At 43.3% G+C, this 19,312-nt stretch overlaps 1 protein-coding gene across 1 annotated transcript in view; it reads left to right on the forward strand.

Moving 5' to 3' along the window:
- The window catches only part of PDLIM4 (PDZ and LIM domain 4), a 617,535-nt gene that overhangs the window by 474,532 nt on the left and 123,691 nt on the right, over positions 1–19,312 (forward strand). The window contains exon 5 of the mRNA XM_078653108.1: positions 13,992–14,149. Within this exon, the coding sequence (XP_078509234.1) occupies positions 13,992–14,149 (158 nt within the window). The remainder of the gene's footprint in view (positions 1–13,991; positions 14,150–19,312) is intronic.

The following is a 19,312-nucleotide window of genomic DNA, read 5'->3' on the forward strand; positions in this document are numbered from 1 at the left end:
GACATTACAGGATATTGGCATACTGGGCAATATTTTTGATACTTTGGGCTCACAGAAAGGAAGGGAGAGTCAAGCAAAAGTACTCCAACCTAGAATGAAAACATATTCCTCTGCTTTCTTCTGTAGTATCACGATTTGTCCATACTTCTTGTGGTTTTACAAAGCAGGAGAAGACTGGGTAGATTCCAAATTCGTATTGAAAGGCATCTTGACCTGAGTGAAAACAGACTCTCTTGGCCAAGTTCTTCTAATTGCTAGGCAATGCCTAGCACAACACAACACTTGCTGATGCTGGGCTGGCAGTAGCAGGATTTATTAATCTCCCCCAAGATATCTGCCACTTGGGACACACATTCACAACAAAAATATTTCAAAACTAATTTAAATTCTATTTGTAATTTACTAAAACATTTGCACCCATATCTTTACAGAAATGTACTTTATAAATGAGAAAATGATTAAACATGGTATAGAAATCCAACCTTGTTTAGTGGCCGTAAATATCAGATCCACCGTTGTGCATTTAACAATCGTGAAAACAGAACATCCTGTTATATTTTGAAGACTCTTACATACACAACAACAGAGTTGAAGTAGGCCCTTCAAGTGATATCCAGTGATTCATGATTATACTTGAGCAGCTTTGGAATATGGCACAGATTTACCCTAGAAGGTTGCAGACCCTGTTCACTTCCCACAAAGAGGAGTTTACAAATATTTTTGGGGAAATATTTCAAGGAAAAAATATCTTTTTTGAATTTACAGCACACCTGCCTCTGCGGGTCGGGCACTCTCATGTAATAGAAACATATGACACCCTCTTATAATAGTCCACTTCTGCAGAGAAAGAAAAATCAGTTGCAGCATCCCTACCTCATGAATAGCCCTCATACTCCTTACACGTTGGGCAGCACCAAACTATACAGGGATCCTGGGTGAAGATCAGTAGCTAATTGGTAAAAAACGAAGTGCCAGGGCTCCCGTCAGGGGGCAGCTTGCACCAGCCCATTTCTCATGTTAGAGCCACCTAAAACAGAACCAACTACTAACTATGAAAGTAGAGATAGGATGTGGCGTAATGATCAGAGCTGCTGACTTTGGAGCAGGGGAAGCAGATTTGCTTCTTGGCGTTGGTTTAATATGTGTGATTCTGGGCAAATCACTTAATCTCCCATAAATGAATGTGTCCTTAACTGGTGCACATGAAAAGCATTGGTGTTGATGATTAAGTGCCTGAGCTGAGCACTGTAAACCTCAGTCTAAAATGAAGCCCTGGTGCATAGTAATATTTCAGCATATTCCAAGACACAATGCAAGTGGTTTATCAGCGGCCGCTGCTGTACCATCTCAGCAGAGGATGAGAGAAAGACCTCCCGCACCCTCCACCCCTTATTACACGGTAAACCTCTTCGCATCTCTGGGCTTCACTGGTAAGATGTCGCTGGCTCCACAAAGCTGAGACTGGTCTACTACCATGTGCTTTCTCCATCAACTTCGTGTTCAAATTCTAGCTTCCTGTTTTGCTTTTGCTTTTTCTTCGGCTCTTTTCTGACACATGCTTTCCCTCCACACAACCCTTTTCATTGTACATAAAATTACATCTTTTGCAAGGCATTTTCTGTTTGGTGCTTTCTTTAGAGTCTGCTTATGTGCTAGAGTCGATCCGGATCAATATTGTGGTTCCCAGCTATCTGGGGCGCCGTTGTCATGATGGCGCGATGCAGTAGGCACTGGGACATAGGGGTGTGAGGACTCCTCTGCAATCGGTCTTCTACTCCCAAGATGGTGCAAGTTAGCCATTTCCCAGTGGTCAGCATACCACACTTTAATGCAAAGATAACAAATAGATATCTGAAAATGATCTATCCCACCCTACATATTCAATCCTTGATGCCCTAATCCTAACCAGAAATCATCATTTGTAATGATTGAATGCTACATGTGCACTGTGCAAACAGCTGGAGCCATCAATGACCTTTGTGGATGGCCTTTAATGACCTTTATGGGGAGATTGTAATCATGGAAAGGGATGTAGGTGTGAATCTATTTTTAGATTCCGGAGATTCCATAAAAGCACTGTGCTAAAGCTTTTGTTTATCCGAGGCAAGCATTTGTTTATTTTACCACTGTGCCAACAGGGATGGTTTTAAAATATCTTGTTAATCTTCTTAGACTCACATTATCAGACTTGCATCAGCTGCGCTAAAGGGCTTATCTAACATTTTGGAAAGACATCCTAGCCAAAGTCAAGCAACAATATCAGGTGGCACTCCCAAATTAGATATATAATTAGAAAAATAAATATAACCCGGACATGATTAGATTACTCTTTCATAGTAGCTATCCCTTGCATTCAGCCTAGTCAAGATCACACTGGTATTGCCGGCAAAAATGTACCTACATGCATTACAGGGGCATTACTGTGATGGCGCACAATATGCACATTGTAAGTAAGGGATTGATTTAAAGTTTGGCACACCTGGTACTCTGTCGCAAACCCTATCCGACGAACTCTAGGTCCATCTGCCTCATTTAGAAACGAATGCATCGACTGAGTCCTATTGCCTCAGTCAATAGGAAGCTTTTTTTGATGGTCTGATGAAGTAGAGGTTCATCAGAGCAAGGGCATTACCCTGCCTGCTCTATTTAGGGTGGAGGGTGCAATTTCCATTTTTTTAATGTATATAGTGTGTTGGTGAGGGAGAGAAAAAACAAAATAAGACGCACAGTTACGTTTTGGGTTGTATGTATGTCTAACGAAAGAACGGTGTGTAAAACCAGCCTGCCATGTTCACAGAATGATCACAGCATAAAACCCCAAAAACATTCTTGTATACAGAGTTTCTAAACTAGCTGGGTAGGCAAACCTTAATAAACGGAGCATAGCTTTATTCCAAAATCATACTCTGTGCGCAAAATCAGAATTACTTTTCTGTCGCACTGCATAGTGACTTTCCTATTAATATTTCTTTCAAAAGTAATACTTGATATGAATGCTATCATTAAAATGTTCATGGTAACTAGGGGGCATATTAGCAAGAACCTCGTTAAAATTATCGCCGTTTTAGCGGCAGGAAACTGCTGCTAAAACGGCGATAATGGACTTGCTAATATGCGTTATAGAATTCCAATAGAAGCCCAGGTTAGATGTGCAGGACTTCTAACCTGGGCCTGTATTGGAATTCTATAACGCATATTAGCAAGCCCATTATCTCTGTTTTAGCGGCAGTTTCCTGCCGCTAAAATGGCAATAATTTTAACGAGGTTCTTGCTAATATGCCCCTAGATTGGTAAATCTGGTCTCCAGCGTTACAGTTATCAGCTGATGCTATAACTATTAGCTAAAAGAAACAGCCTACTGGACACCAAGGGTTCATTAAATACGAGCAATAACTAGAGGAATCAGATTTTCCACAACCAATTTCCCAGATTAGTCCTCATTTTCTGCTGCATTGTCACCTGGACATTTGAGCTGTTTTGAGCAGTATGAGTATAAGGTCCAGGCTCCAAGCCATGGGTTTACTGTGTTACTCAGAATCCTGATTGGCCTGGTTAGTCTTATTATTGAACCCCTTGTACATTACAAGTGTTAGAAATGTGGATTCTGGTTTGCTAGGGTGTGCACCTAAGCCAGGCAGAACCCACCACTCTAGTCAGGGTAAGGGAGTTACACACATAAGATAACCCCTGCTCAGCCCCTTGGTAGCTTGGCATAGTAGTCAAGCTTATCCCAGGGGCAATGTGTAAAGCGTTTGCGCAACATACACACACCAGTGACACACTAGCACACCACAAAAAGAGAGGTTATATAAAAATATCCTTTGCATTGCACATAAAACAATTTAGACCATAATAACATAGATCACTGTGCCATAAGATAACTATCATGACATCACATGAAGTGCCCTGAAGTAAATAACTATAGGTTGCAGAGATCCAAAAACCTTGGGAAAACACATAACTCTATAGAGCACGGAAGTCAATACTCATCATTTGCACCACTCATAACATCATGCAAAATACCATAATTGGGCATATTAGGAGAAGTGTGGCTCAGTGGTTAGAGGCGGCAGACCCGGAAGCTGAGATCGACCGTGGACCAGGGTTCGATTCCCCGCCTCGGCGGGTCTCGGGCTCATAAATTCCACGGTCTCGACAATTCTCGCTCCGGTGCCTACTCGACTCACGGGGTCACACTCTGTGACTCTGGGCAATAGCTTGCTTAATCTCCACAACGGCCCCTGCCGGGGTTTCTCACAGGGGAATACCAGGACGGGTTCCCTAAGCAAGCGCCAGGATGCCCTTTGGGTGACAGGTTTGCGCTATATAAGTACACCTACATTTACATTTACATATTATGCAGTTTCTGATATCAGTACTGGTCTAACCAGGCAAGACACAAATATGAAGTAACTTCTAAAATGCATAAAAATCATCAGAATCACCATATCAATGCCACTCAAAACACATAGGATAGATCTCCCACAACTGCAGGGACCCAAGACAGCGCATCTGCGCACCTCTTCCATGCTAGGCGGTAAGGATTGCATGCATGACATAGGAGCCTCTGCGCTTCTTATATCCGTTTTCAGGTAGCCTCCACAGGGTCGGACCCTCGTCTGCGGTCTACCCCATCCTGCTACCTCTATAGCAACCAAGTGCCCCCTCCAAGGTATTCACCAACACGGCGGGCTACACATTGGCAGCGTCTATTGGAAGACCTCGCTGTTTCCCGCGTATGCCTCGTATCCGTCCGAGAACTCGTTGAGTAATTGCAGAGCCCGGCAGACTTGCAACAAGGTTGTAGCATGTCCCGATTCCTCCAGGGCCAGCTGACCGATATGTGAAAGTTAGAAAATGCCCCCAATGGAATTCCTCACAGGGGGAGGGGGCAGACGGACTCACGCGGTCCCACTCCTCCTCGGATGTAAAGCTTGGAATGGGGGTGCGAGCCAAGGTACTTGGAGAGCGTTCCTGCTGTGCCTGTACAGGCCTCTTCTGGGCACTGCCCTATCCCGTACTGGTCGTTGCCGTGGCCGTCGATGCTTCCCCTTTCCTATTACCGCAGGAACTTCATCAGTGTCCGTGAGCATCGTTGTGCACTCCCAGAAGCCTCATTAAGGCTCTGGTTGCTAGGAGATGCTTGGGGATGCTCAATCAGCTGGTGTGTTCCCGTGCCCTGCTTTGTTCTCTGCCCTCTCTTCCTCACTTTGGATCCCCCACAGCACAGCTAGAGGTGCCTTTGGAGTGTGCACGCTGTGGTGGGAGTGAGGAACAGGAGCCAGATGATATCTCCTGGAACAGCACTGGGGAATTTCATATACTAGGGCACCAGGAAATTTGCCACAAGCAAAGGACTAGGGAATTATCAATAAAATAAAAGCACCAGGGCTCTGGCAAAATAGAGCGGACCACCAGAATCCAAATCGCTCCCCATGTGCTATTTTCTGCAGGAAGGAGCTAAGAACACTCACCACGCACTGTTTGCAGAGCAGGGGGTACATCAGCAAGGTGCAGGCAGACCAGCATGTGGGGTCCTCAGAGCTGAGCAGCAGTCCTTATCTCGGGGCAGCACATCCATACTATAGGGTGATCCAGTCACACAGCAGTTCCTCCTGGCAGTCCAGCAGCCTTCCAGTTACGGGTCCAAGTCCACGCAGTGTCTAAAAACATGGGGTCACAGCCCCTGTACTTAAATAGTTCATAAGTCTTTGTTCTGGGGAGGGTACATCAAACACTGTTTAGAAGTTCACAACACCCCCATTCACATCCCAAGCCCTGGCCCCAGACACTCCGGGGGGGCAGAGACAGCATTGTAGAAGGCAGCCACAGCCCTATTCAGGTGCAGGTGCAACTCCTCCAACCACTCTAAATGCAGACCAGGCCTATTCAGGTGCAAGGGAAACTCCTCCTGACACTCTAAATCAGGGGTCTCCAAACCGGTCCTGGAGGGCCGGATCCATGCCAGATTTTTTAAATAACTACATGTATCTCAATGGGGACATCCAAAAAATCTGGCATGGATCCGGCCCTCCAGGACCGGTTTGGAGACCCCTGCTCTAAATGCAGCCAAGGTCTACACAGCCTAGCGCTGAGTCACCCAAGAAAGGCAGGACACACCTCAACCCCCCTTGTGACTGTCTAGAGTGAATGCACAGCCCCTCTCTCCTGTCAGTCTAAACCAGACGGTGAATGCAAATGCAGACAGGGAACAAAGACTCAAAAGCACACAGAAATACCCACTTTTAAAAGTGGAATTTCTAAAATAGTAATTACAAATCATCTTTCACCACTAAGCAGGATTTATCACTAGTATTCCAAACATACCAAACATGGCTATGCTACCCCTCTCATATCAGAAATTACAACTGTGGCACATATCAGGGAATCCCCAATGCAAACATATGAGAGGGCACCTTCACAGCAGTGAGAAACCAAATAGGCTGTTCGGCACTACCAGGACATGCCACACAGTTAAGACACATTTCCTACTTTTTACCTGCACAGCACCCTATCCATAGGGCTAACTAGGGCCTACCTTAGGGGTGACATGTAGTAAAAGGGGAGTTCCAGAAGTGCCAACCACTTCACATGCCACCTCACTGCATCACTAAACTGCGCGCGCAGGCCCTGTCCTACAGGGGCAGAGGCCTGAGACAGGTTTGAAAGGCTACTTCAATGGGAGAAGCAAGCAGTGCTGCAGGCCCGCTAGTAGCATTTAATTTACAGGCCCTGGGAATATGGGATACCAGTGTACAAGGGATTTACAGGAAAATTAAATATGCCAAACAGGTGTAGACCATTTTTACCAACTTTATAAGAGAGAGCATATGCACTTTAGTGCTGATCAACAGTGGTGGAGGGCCCAGGATCACTAAACCAACAAAAAACATGTCAGAAAAAATACAGGAGGAAGGGAAAACGTTCTGGGATGACCCTGCAAAATGGGCCAAGTCCAACACCAAGCAAATCATAAGTAGTGCCTTAAAAGTCTCCTCAGTGATAAATTCACACTATCATCTAATGTCTGCCATCCAATTTGTGTCCGAAGTCATGCACGTTATCCAACAATCTACCCTGTATGGCACCTTGAAACTATCAACCTGTTGGGTAGGTGGAATTCACATGTCTAGATATGTATCTCATATCCTGACTACGAAATAATGCTGTAATCAGGAGGGTAGGCTTCTTTCACAGCAACAGCTAATGCCAAATCACTTCTGAGCCATCCCTTTAAAAAAACAGTTCAAACCAACTCCAAGGATGCACAGGGTGTGTCATTGTATTTCCCTTTTATTTTTTATGTTAAAGCATCTCATCATGTATTGAGTACTCGAGTAGCTGACATTGCTGCAGACCCCCACTTGTTCTCTAAGAGGTCTGGGGGACAGCTGTTGAATGGCTTCACCCTCAACAACCACACACAGCTATTAATGCTTGGGTACACAGTAACTGGATGTAGCCAACAAGATGGACCAGCTCCTGACTGGTGTGACACATGCGGTAAACTAGCAAATCAAATTACTGCCTACAACACCATCATGATTCAAAACTCACTAGCTAATATCCCGTAAGTCAAGTTCCGCGGGTTGTATGAAAATTCACCAGATATTTACAGAAAAACATCATTTTGCTGCGAAAAATACCAAAATCTACAAATTATTTTCATTCACTATGGGGAAACTCCTAATTGCAGATTTTTATCACACCTGATAATCATTCCAGGGTTTTGTTATTTATCAAGTGTGATACATATTGCACCAAACACTAGGCTGCTCCAATTGAGGCATTCATTAGATTTCATCTTTACCTCACCCTTAGTAGGGAAGTGCATCCAACAATGTGAGTCAATGCACTGCTTTAGATGTTCCAAAGCATATGACCTTATTCCGAAAAATCCAATTTGTTGATGAAAACGAAGCATGGCTTCAGCCCATCCACTGGTTTTTGCCTAAATTCTGCCTAAATGTTGTTTACAGATCTTCACAGTATCATGCCATTAAAGAGCAGATAGATCAGTGGCCACGTTCAAAATGGCTGTTCTTACATCCAAGTCATAAACCTTATTTTAGATCAAAAAGCACTTACGTGCCTTTTTTTACTTCAGCCACTAGCTCAATAGATAATATCTTATAACACACTGCAGTAGTTAGGAAGTGTATAGATAAATATCCTTTACTTCTGACGTTAGTGGCCCAAGTAAATAACCCAATATTAGTCATAATGAGTTACGGTAAACAAAAAATATTTTCTTGGCAACCACATTCTTTTGCCTGAGCACAACATCCTTAGCAATATTATTCAGAGTAAGATCTCCTTTTTAGGTATTGCACAGTACATGTAAAGGACAGACATAATTGCCCAAACATTTAACTCGGGGAACTCCATGGTGAATGAATTTATTCAAGAGGATATTTTGAATTGTTTACATTTTTCGAAGTAGTGCCTTAGATATGGGATCGTAACACCTCATTATTGCAACATATTATTAAACAGAATACACCTCCCTGAGTTGGGTCAGAGTTTCCAACACCCATAGAAGCCCATCACATTGGAAGATGGAGATAGATGGCAGGGCATACTAGCCTTTACAATTGAGTAGTGTACTCCTTCTCAATATGATAAAGTTAAGACAAAGAATCTGCTTATTTTGCTATTTGGTGGTTGTAGTAAGTGCAAACTGGACCTGTGAGTTGTGGTGGGCATCAGAGCATGTTACATATAATGGGTGTAGCAACTAAATATAGTGTACATATAAGACATATTGAAGAGTAAATAAATAATTGCACAAATTGAAACAATCAAAAATACATATTGTGTGAAGAAACTGTAAGATGGGCCCGTGTCATTTGGTGAAGGGAGCAATTATATAGATGTATTGTATAGACTGCATTGAACATTGTAGGACAACATGCCTTATTTTATGCCTTATCTTAATAGACAGATTTAAGAAGAGCATTGTTGGACTTGGCTCTTCTGGCAGGTTCACCCCTAAACCTTTTGCTTTCTATGGTGACCTGGTGTTAGTGATTTTTGGCTTCTGCGCACTTTACCACTGTGTCCCAGGGTAAAGTGCGTGCGTGTAGTGAGGTTGGCCTGCCCTCCCAGAGGAATGCATGGGGAATGTATTTGTCCATGTTAGTTCCTGATTCGTGGGGAGTGCAAGCTCGAGTTTGGTATGTGTGAACTCGTGAGAGTGAATGCTGCGCGATGATGTGTGCGGCGTTATTGTGTCTAGGGTGGAAGTGCCACTTCTAGAAGTGGGCATGTTTGTGTAATTTATGTGAATTGGCTGTCTGGCGTATGATTGGCTGGAGCTGGCTGGTGTGCCAGGCTCCAGGAGTCAGGATGGGTCAGCCCCGGTGGTGAGTGGAGAGATCTGCATGAGTGATGTGAGGGAGGGGTGCACCTGGGACCTGAATAGGGCTGGGCTTTCCCCACACAATGCTGGCTCCGCCCCCTGTGGTGCGACTGATGACCCTACCCATCCTGTGAATAGGCAGAGGGGCTGAGCAAAACAAAGTGCTCAGGAACCAGTTGTATCTGGTTCGCCCCTGGCCTGCACCCTTGGAAACAAAGGATTTCTATGTATAAAAAGGGGCTGTGTCCCCTTGCAAAGGGTTCTCTTGCCTGGTCCTATCTTGAGGGGGCCTGCAGCTGCTGGGCCCCAGGAGGACCACCACTGGGACTGCCTCCCTGCCTGGGGGGCCCTGTGAGCTGGCCCCTGGGCCCAGCCTTTGCCCCCCCCACCTCCTAAAGACTTTTGCCTGGAATGGTGACTTGGCTTCCCCTAGCGCCTGGGAGCGCTTTATTTTGCATCTTGAGGAGGGTGCTTGTGATCACTTTGGCTGGGGGTTTGTGGGCGTCTGGAGGGAGCCAACCCCTTGTCTTGCCGCCTGTAGGATTGTTTACTTGAGCGGGTGCCGACCCCGCCGGTTATCGCCAGCCTAGAGGGAACCTACCCCTCGTTTCACCCCGCCAGAGACCGAGTTCTAAAACGGGAGCCTACCCCGTACTTCTGCGAAGAAATTACCACGCTACCCTCAGCAGAGCGACCCGGAGCCTGGGGGCTCGTCCACAGGGCCGCGCTGCCATTGGCTGCCCTGCCAGCCTACCGCGTGCTAGCCCGGCCGGAGGGTTGCCCGGTAACCAGGACTCTCGCGGCCCTGTCCCCCAGCGAGGCTCTCCCGAGGAAGAGAGCCCCGCCCGCCGCTCACAGGCCGCCAGAGGAGCCCCGCAGTCTCACCGATGAGTGGGGATGACCGGGGGAGCAAGGGTGAGGCACAGGACCGGCGCCGGCATACCCGAGTGGCCCCACCTGCCAGAGGGCCGCTCCAACGACGGGGTACTTCGTTATTTAGAGCCCGAGAGGCGCCTGGGCATTTTCGTGGTTTCCGAGTCCCCAGAGGGGGGACTCCAACGTCGGGGGCATTATTGTTTAGAGCCCACGAGGCTCCCACCCTCCCATATTGTTTTGGGCCCCATTGCCTCCGTGAAAAAGCCCAGAGGAGATCCCCAGCTGCCCAGCACTTAGTGGGCAGCTGCTTCGTTTAGGCTTTGCACATCTTTCTTTGGCTGCCTGCGCAGCCTGACCTAACATTTTGGATACAGGGCGTTTCAGCACCTGAGAGGCCAGTTGGCCTGGGGGACAGTTCTGGTGTTGTGCCCTTGCGTGGGGTACATGTTTGGCCTCATGTGATCTTTGCGCAATTGTGATACCTGCCTAATGTCACTGCTATATCATGTGTAATGTTTTATACCTCTGAATGTATTGTGGTGTTTAGGAGGTTGTTTTTCCTAGTATAAGGTTATGCTAGTGAGTTCATGATTCCCTGCGTGATATCTTCCTAAGGCAGTTAGGATTGCGTAGGTGGTACTTACCTCTTACCAGTGGTTACTGGTTGTGTGCTCTATTTTCTATGTTGTGCTACAGTTATTATTGTTCTATGTTCTAAGTGCTAATTCTACCAAATTCTAGTTCTAAAAGTGCTTCTTCCTGACAGTGATCCATATGGCCCTGTCCTGTACATACATCCCCTGTAAATTCTGCTTGTGCCTCTGGCACATTGTAAAGTGTGTGTTTCTTATCTAATGTGTTTGGTATAATACAAAGGCTATTTTTATATATAACCTTGTGTGGAGTTCCTTTTGTGGGGGGCCCTGGATGTTGTTGCTGGGGGTGCGTGCACAAATACTTAACTTACATTGCCTCCGGAATAAGCCTTACTGCTCGCGTCACGTTGCCTAGAGAGTGAGCAGGGGTTATCTTTGGCGTGTAACTCCCTTGCCCTGACTAGAGTGGTGGTTTCTGCCTGGCTTTGGCGCAAGCCTCGGCCAACTGGAAATCCCATTTCTAACAAGCATTTATTAGACTGGCTTTGAACAAAGGTTCATAAGTCTAGAGCCTAAGTACGGTGAAGAAGGATTTGTTAAAGAGGCAGGACAAATTCTTACAGTTTGTAATATGGCAAATATGTAGGCTTGAGGAGAATCTGTTTTAAACAGAGGGTGCTGGAAAACATCAAGAGTTGATGGCGTAACGAAGAAGAATCTATTTTGTGAGATTAGACCGTTGGTTATGAAATGGAGGAGAAATAATTTGTTAACAAAGTCCAATATTGAAATGTCATGCAAAATAGTTTTATGTTTTTGTGAACCAGCATTCAATGAAATAGGTTTGAAAATAGAGGGAGGGAGATCCATATTTTCGCCATTACATGAAAAGGACGCTGTCTTGGTGGGATTCGTTAACTCATGATTTCTAAGAGAAAGATCTCTGAGCTTCTGAGTACACGCTCTGTCTCTCAAAGTTTTGGCATTTTTTTTTATGTCCGCTTGTGAGTTATATTAAGCAGGCACGCTGTAGTCCATATGTATCTACCATCTCTGGGTATCCATTGCACCATGACTAGTATGCGAGTAGTATGATCATATTCTTTGCAGCCAATTAATAGACAGGCCTACGCATGAAGAGGTTCCTTCAAAAGGGTGAGGTGGATTTCCAGAACCTCATTGAGAAGTGAGTTGCTAAAAGCGATCATGAACAGAACTGACTTGATTGAATGCGAGATCTTGTTCTGAGGTGTATATTTTTATCCCTCGCAGTAAATTATTTTGTAATTGAGGGGCATATTACCAAGCAATAGCGATAATTATCGCTATAGCTTGGTTGGAGACAAAAATTTACCGCTGAGCTGCTGCGATTTTTATCGCAGATAAACCTTGGTATTACCAAGGTTTATCGCAAATGCGACAAAAATCGGCCGCAATGCATGAATATCGCTGAAAAGTCCGCGATATTCATGCATTACCGAGCTAATGCTCTTAGCCATGTTATCCACCTCCCATTGGATAACATGGCTAAGAACTGCTCAGGGCAGGTGTTAGCTTTTGGAGATATTCGCGCTTAGCGCGAATATCTCCAAAAGTTGCTAATAGGAGATAGCGATGTTAGCGACTGTTTCCAGTCACTAACATCTTGGCACGCCCACTTTGCATGTCATTAGTGATAAATATCACTGACATGCAAAGTGGGGCCCAAGATGGTCGCTATCTCCTACTAGCTGTCGCTAACTGGTATTAGCGACAGCTAGGTAATAGGGAGATAATTTTATCTCCGCTTTCTTGGCTTTTAAAGCCAAAAAAAGCGGAGATAAACCCCCTTGATAATATGCCCCTGAGTTTATTTCGTAATGCTGTTAATTTTGTATACAAATGAGGTATTTTGTCAAGAATAAAGTTAATTGATTTTGTCTAGTCAATGATGCAAGGTTTGCTAGTAAGGATAGATATGACGTAAAATCAGGGTATATAGGTAGGTTAGGAGAGGGCACGTTTTGAATAATATTATTTTTCATTGTGAAATTAATCATAGGTGGAAGTATCATTACCAGGCTTTAATTTTCTCAGAGTTCAAAGCAAGAAATGTGATGCCCTTTGGAGATGTTAGATTTAAAGACTGCAAGTCTGCCCAATCAGTGAAGAAGCTCTCTGCCGAGTTCTGGAGACAGATTAAAGTGTGTGAGCAGGCATAGAACTTGTGGAACACCTTGTTCTGGAGGTGTTTGTTGGAAAACAAGTTTTGCTAGCTGGATCCGTTAGTCAGGTAAATTGAAAGATAGTTTAAAACTGTCCCTTCAAAGCCTTAACCTTATTTTAATGCATCCAACTAGATGGCATGATTAAAAACATCAAAAGCTGCCATCGGGGCTTTGAGCATCAAGAGGCAGAGACTGCCAGAGTTAATGACACTGTCGACAACTTCGTCCACTCAGAACTGAAGTCTGCTCCAAGGCCAGATTCTGTGTCAACAAGAAGATTATTATGCAACATATACTGCTAGACTTATCTCTGGCTAAACAACAAATGTGTAACAGGCTCTGGTTCAAAATCATTGAAGTGCTCCACAAAGGTTTTTTAGTAAGGGGTTGGGACTTCCGGGCCATTTTCCTTACATTAAAAACAGTTTCATCCAGCAGAGGGTGAGGTCAAATCTGATATATTTATTAGAGGATCTGAAAAGAGGGTGGAATATTTAAGATTAAAGCTGATCCTGAGTAGTTTGTCTCGAGAAATCCAGTTGAAAGAATGCCTCATAGTCAAGAATATAGTCTTATAAGTCGATGAATATGCTCAACGGAGAGAAAACATAAACTTTAAGAATGAGCACAGAAATTAGGCAAAGCTCCTCACATTTGGCAGTCGAGCCTGGAAATGTGAGATTGGCAGTATGACATATCTCTATGGTTATAATGAAAACACACATCTTAAGATGCTCACCCACCCCTCACTTCTCAACCAATTGCTGTCTGAAAAATGAGTGCTGACCATGCTTGAAATGTTGATTAATATTTCAGTTATATAATTATTTATATCAAATTAACAATAAGCATTTGACGAAATAGGTGGCAAGTGTTTTCTTGTGTTGCAAAACAAAGGGGAGTTGTGAGGATATTTTGACATATGTCTGGCCTTTTTCTCTTTTTACCCAGCGCCGATCCTCAGCGGTCAAATCCAAGACAAAGGAATGGGATTGATATGGATTCTGATGTGTACAGAATGCTTCAGGATTACGAAGAACCAGTTTCACAGCCCAAACAGTCAGGATCTTTCAAATATTTGCAGGGAATGTTAGAAGCTGGCGAGAATGGTAAGACAAGGTTTTTTTTCACTTTAATAATATGATGACAAATTTGAGGATAAACTAGGTGGAGTGCATTTAATAACCAAAGGTTGGCTTTAATAATATTATTATTTTAGAACAATAATAACAGTAACAACAAGAATAATACTATTAATAACAACAACAAAAATAATTATTGTTATTTTCATTATTTATTTATTTTTAGCCTAAATGTAATTGATTATCTACAGGCGTGTGACTGCCTTGAAAACAAGTCAAGCGACATTTAGTTTGGCAACCACTTGACCCTGATTTGAACTGGTGTGTATCCTCATACCTGCCAACTCACACGGTACCACTGTGTGACACACAATATCGGCTCCCATCACGCAATCACCCAGCGAGGAGCCGATATCACACTGTGGCAGGGAAAACGAGCTGAAAACCACTGTAAATAGTGTTTTCCAGCTCGTTTTAGAGAGAGAGGCCTGGAACTTCCGACATCCATTAAGGGGTATGAAAACAGCCCAGGACATCGGCACCAGCAGCAATAAGCTTTTTTTGAGGGTCAGGAGAGGGATTGGGGGCGGGGTTCAAAAGTGCCTACTAGGTACTTCTGGGCACAAGGCCACACCCCCTTCAAGCCCCGCCCATCCTCACACTGTGAGATTGTTCAAGTTGGCAGGTATGTAACCTACATGCACGTGCCTGGTGCAGGCAGAGGTCTGCGTGCCCCATTAACACTCCACAGACAAGTACAATTACATTGGCCTCACTGCAGAAGAGTGAACATACCAGGAAAACGTATTTCTCCCTTGATAGATTTTTGCAGATATCAACAAGCACACAATAAAATGTGCATCTGAAGCATCAAGTCGCATCAGCTGATGCTGCATTTTGTATAATAAACAGACTTTAGAAGGCAAACCTTCTTCCTAAATGCTGAATGAATTCAATTTCTTTTCACAGTCATTCATACGAGCGTATCCTCCAAGGCCCTCTCAGAGACTTAATGTTCAACAAATGCAATTATGAAAGTTCAAGAGAAGTCTGACTGTGGTTGCATGTAGTAAATTGCCAAGGCATTGTGCAATTTAGCAGTCATGATCATTAACAGAATTGAAAACAGCTACCTAAATATGCTAAATTGCTACTGTGGGGAATTGAAATAGTGACCTCCACACATTTACTTTCTCTTACACTTTGCTCTACACTCTCTTTTCTCTAATGTATTTATTTGGAAGGAACCGACAGATGTCTGTGCTCCATAAAGCGTTTTATAATTGATTCCATCTTCAAGAGCTCACTCCTGGCCCCTCTGAGAAGTGCTGCACTCAATCAAAAAATACCATAAGAATTAGAAAATGAAAACAAGTCTTGCGAGTATATTGTAGATTGATTCAGAAATCCTGGAAATTATGATTCACTGTAATTCTTCTACATTTTTAAACCTTTTGCTTACAAAATACTTTGAATAGGCTTGGGGCCCGCCCCTTTAGTTACTGGCTTTTTTAGTCCCCTTGTTTCCATTTTCTCTCTGAAATTTTGCCAGTCAGATCTTGGGTCACCCAGAGGAATATGTATCTCTCAGAAGATGTTATTGGCTGTTCAGGTATATATCTCTGCATAAAAGGCAGTGCTTGGTTTGAATTCCACGAAGGACTATACAATTATAGACTTCTCTCTGCTCTGCTGGTTCCATCCTGTGTGTCTCGTTATTTGTTTCTCCCATCTGCCACCCCTTCTCGTGCTTGTCAGTTCTTTCCCCTGTGTACTTCTCAATCCCCACCCAATCCCATCTAGTTTCTCCTTTGCCCCCTTATTTCTTTCTCCTTTGTGCATTTCATTCCCACGACTCACCATTCTCTCTTCTTCATCCCTCAGACCTTAAACTATGTGTTCCTAGTTAGCCCTCAGCCCCCAACCTATCCTGTTCTTCCCCTCCCACTTTCCCATCTGCGACCCTCATGGCTCTATCCACTCTTCACTCATAGTGGACACTCATTAATGCCGCCAGTAGAAAGTATTTTATCTGTTTATCTTAATTTCGAAGAAACGAAAGGCTGAAATTAAGGGAAACAATTGAAGGCTTCCTTGTCTTCAATACCATCCTCTTTTTGTTTTCATGTCTTAAAATGTTTGAGAGGCAAGACAGAATAATATATAGTCCTTCCATGTGTTCCTAAATCATAGAAAATAATAATTTCTGATGTAATATCTTCTCAAATTGTAGGATTGTAAGCAGTTAGATCATTTACATTAATTTTATATGGGATATATTTATTACATTTAACTTTAGCGTGAGCATATCTCCCATCTGAGCCATTATACATATATACAATTTGGGCACATAACTTTGGAAAAAAAAGGATAGCATCTCCATTATTTTGACATTTAACTGGTGACCCAATAAAATACTTTTCAGGTTTCATAAAATGTTGTAATTTATCTGTCGTTTCTAAAGAACACTTATCTCACCACTCTGCAATTTTAAGATTGCAAAAACCAGACATAACTAAAGAGGAAAAGAAAAAGAAAATATGAACAACACAAATAACAGCAAATAATAGTGGCTGATTGAAATATATTGTAGCTCACATAAAACGGATACACAAGACAGACAACAAAGAATAGTTTCATTATAGGAACCACATAACTAAGTAAATGAAATGGCAAAATAAGTCCCTTCCTTAGCTAATCAGTACAATAAGGAGATATAATACCAACAACATAACTTTTATAACTCATTAGAATGTTGTGAGTTCATTGAAAAAGGATCGTGTTGATCAAGATATACAATTATGCCTGCATGAGAGTCAAAAGATTTAAATATAACATTCTGCTAAATTCTAATCATCAGTGGGTCAAAGAGGTTATATTTGGTCCCTGTATCTTTCAAACAGGGCCTCAAAGCAGAGAACTCTTCATGTATAGCAATCGTTTTCTAAGTGAAATACTGTTTCCTTAGCAAAGTATTGGTGTATATATTTTTTTCTAGCTACTACCACGGTTGGTGCTTCAAGAAACGATTTTTTTAACGATAATTAACGATAACCGGGTGATGATGACACAGTACCTTGAAGATGAAATGCGTGGGATTAGATTAATGAACCTCGCAATTTGAAAGATTTGGGTGGCCTTTATCGATTTTTCTAACTTCGCAGTAAACGTTAAATGTAGTTGTTTTGGACAGATATTTTGCAGATAATCTCTACAACTTTGTCATTGAACATTTGCTGGTACATTAAAAAGATGGAGATTATGGGCCACAGGTAGGTAGCTAAATACCGGTCGGTAAAGGCCGAAAATCAGTAATTATCCCGTTACCCACCGGTATTTAGCATTTTCTGATGTAGGAGGCAGGTTTTAAGGATTCGGTAATTTACCGATTCCTTATTTTAAGGAATTGGTAAAATACCAAATCCCTAAAAGAAATGTAGGAGGCACTCAAGTGAGTGAATTTTTGCATTCAGGATTCGTTATTTACCACCAACTACAAGTTGGTGATAAATACCGAATACCTTTGAAAAAGCAATAATTAGCTTTTTTCAAAGTGCCATTTTACAGGCATACATGCCCTTAGGGCATGTATGTGCGCCACATGTGCAAAACACAGAAGATGATGGACGGAATGTTGCACAATGGCAAAACATTCACCCCCCGTCACAGATCTGGGTTTAATCCATCGTTATTTTGCTCACCAAGCCACCCCAGTTAAGACATGGCCATATGCAAATCAGTCTTGACCCTGCGCCTCATGGGAACAGTCCAGACCGAACTGCCAAGCCATGTCTACCCTGGACCGGAATCAAGCATCCTAGGACCTGTTTCTGGCTATCAGCCGTCTTCAGCCAGGATAGCTTGACTCCAGTGGCGTAGTGAGCAAGGGACCCACGTCTGGGCATACCATTCCCACATAGGGTGAACAGCAAAACACACATGATGATGGACGGAATGTTGCACAATGGCAAAACATTCACCCCCAGTCACAGATCTGGGTTTAATCCATCGTTATTTTGCTCACCAAGCCACATGTGCACTCATGCATGATTCAGGGGTGCAACAGGGTGTCAATGTGACACCCTGCCACCCTTGAATATGCTCCCCCTATTACCGATTGGGTATTTACCGAATCAGTAATAGTGAATGACTTCATTCCTATGGGCCTCTAGGCCCACAGGAATGAATGGGAATTACCAAATTGGTAATAACAAATATTACCGAATCTGTAAAATTTACCGAATTTTTACCTACATTCAATTTACCGATTCCTAAATATCGAATCGGTAAAATTCGGTATTTATGAATTGGTAAAATTAGATTACCTACATATGGCCCTATATTGCTTGTTCCTATTCTCGAGGTCTGTCAGAGATGTTTTCATTGGAGTAGCTTTAGCAACAACACAAGTAAGCACACTAATCAAAGCTGTGTTGTCCTTAAACCAAAATTTGTTGCTAGATGCTCTCATTGATAAGCCAATTTTTGCATTTTGCAATGCATGGCGTGCTACGAAATTCGTTTTATTTATTAAATTGTTTACTTACATCCATTTATCCATATTCCGGTTTTTAGCAGCCCCACCCTGCCCCTCCCCGCCTTTCTGCCCCACTGGAATTCCCTCCATGGGCCGCGGCTGGTGAGTTAAGAGAAGGAAGCAGTTATAAAAAGAAAGTTGTCTGCTAGAAGCAGGAAATATATGAGAGAAGAAGAGTACCATTAGCTCTTATAACAGCAGGTGGTAAATGTAGCTGAAATAACTGGAAATACTATTCTTGCTCCAGGTTATCCAGCAATACCCACAGTGTATGTGAACGTTAATTGAACTGTGGGTAAAACCTTAATAATACAGCACCATCCATATTAATTGCGTATATTGACTCATAATAATAAAGTGACTGCGGGGGAAAGAATTCCTAAATGTTGCAGTAATTGAAATCAACTTGAAGCATGATGTGGAAGGCAATCCTTTTCATGTGGCACCCTCCTCAGGAGGAGGAGGGTCTACGGGCCCCTCTGAATAGACACATTGGGACTGGAAAGAAGCAGCTCCCCGCAATGCTGAGACCAAGAGCACCTCTCGTAACTCTCTGTGGAGCTCTACAAGCACCGACAGCCCAAGAGATTGAAGGAATTATTAAAATGTCATTTAGTTACTGTCACGGTAATTGGTCTGCAGGGTAAACCAGA

The sequence above is a fragment of the Lissotriton helveticus genome, chromosome 7 (genome assembly GCF_964261635.1).
Source record: "Lissotriton helveticus chromosome 7, aLisHel1.1, whole genome shotgun sequence".
NCBI classification, from domain to species: domain Eukaryota; kingdom Metazoa; phylum Chordata; class Amphibia; order Caudata; family Salamandridae; genus Lissotriton; species Lissotriton helveticus.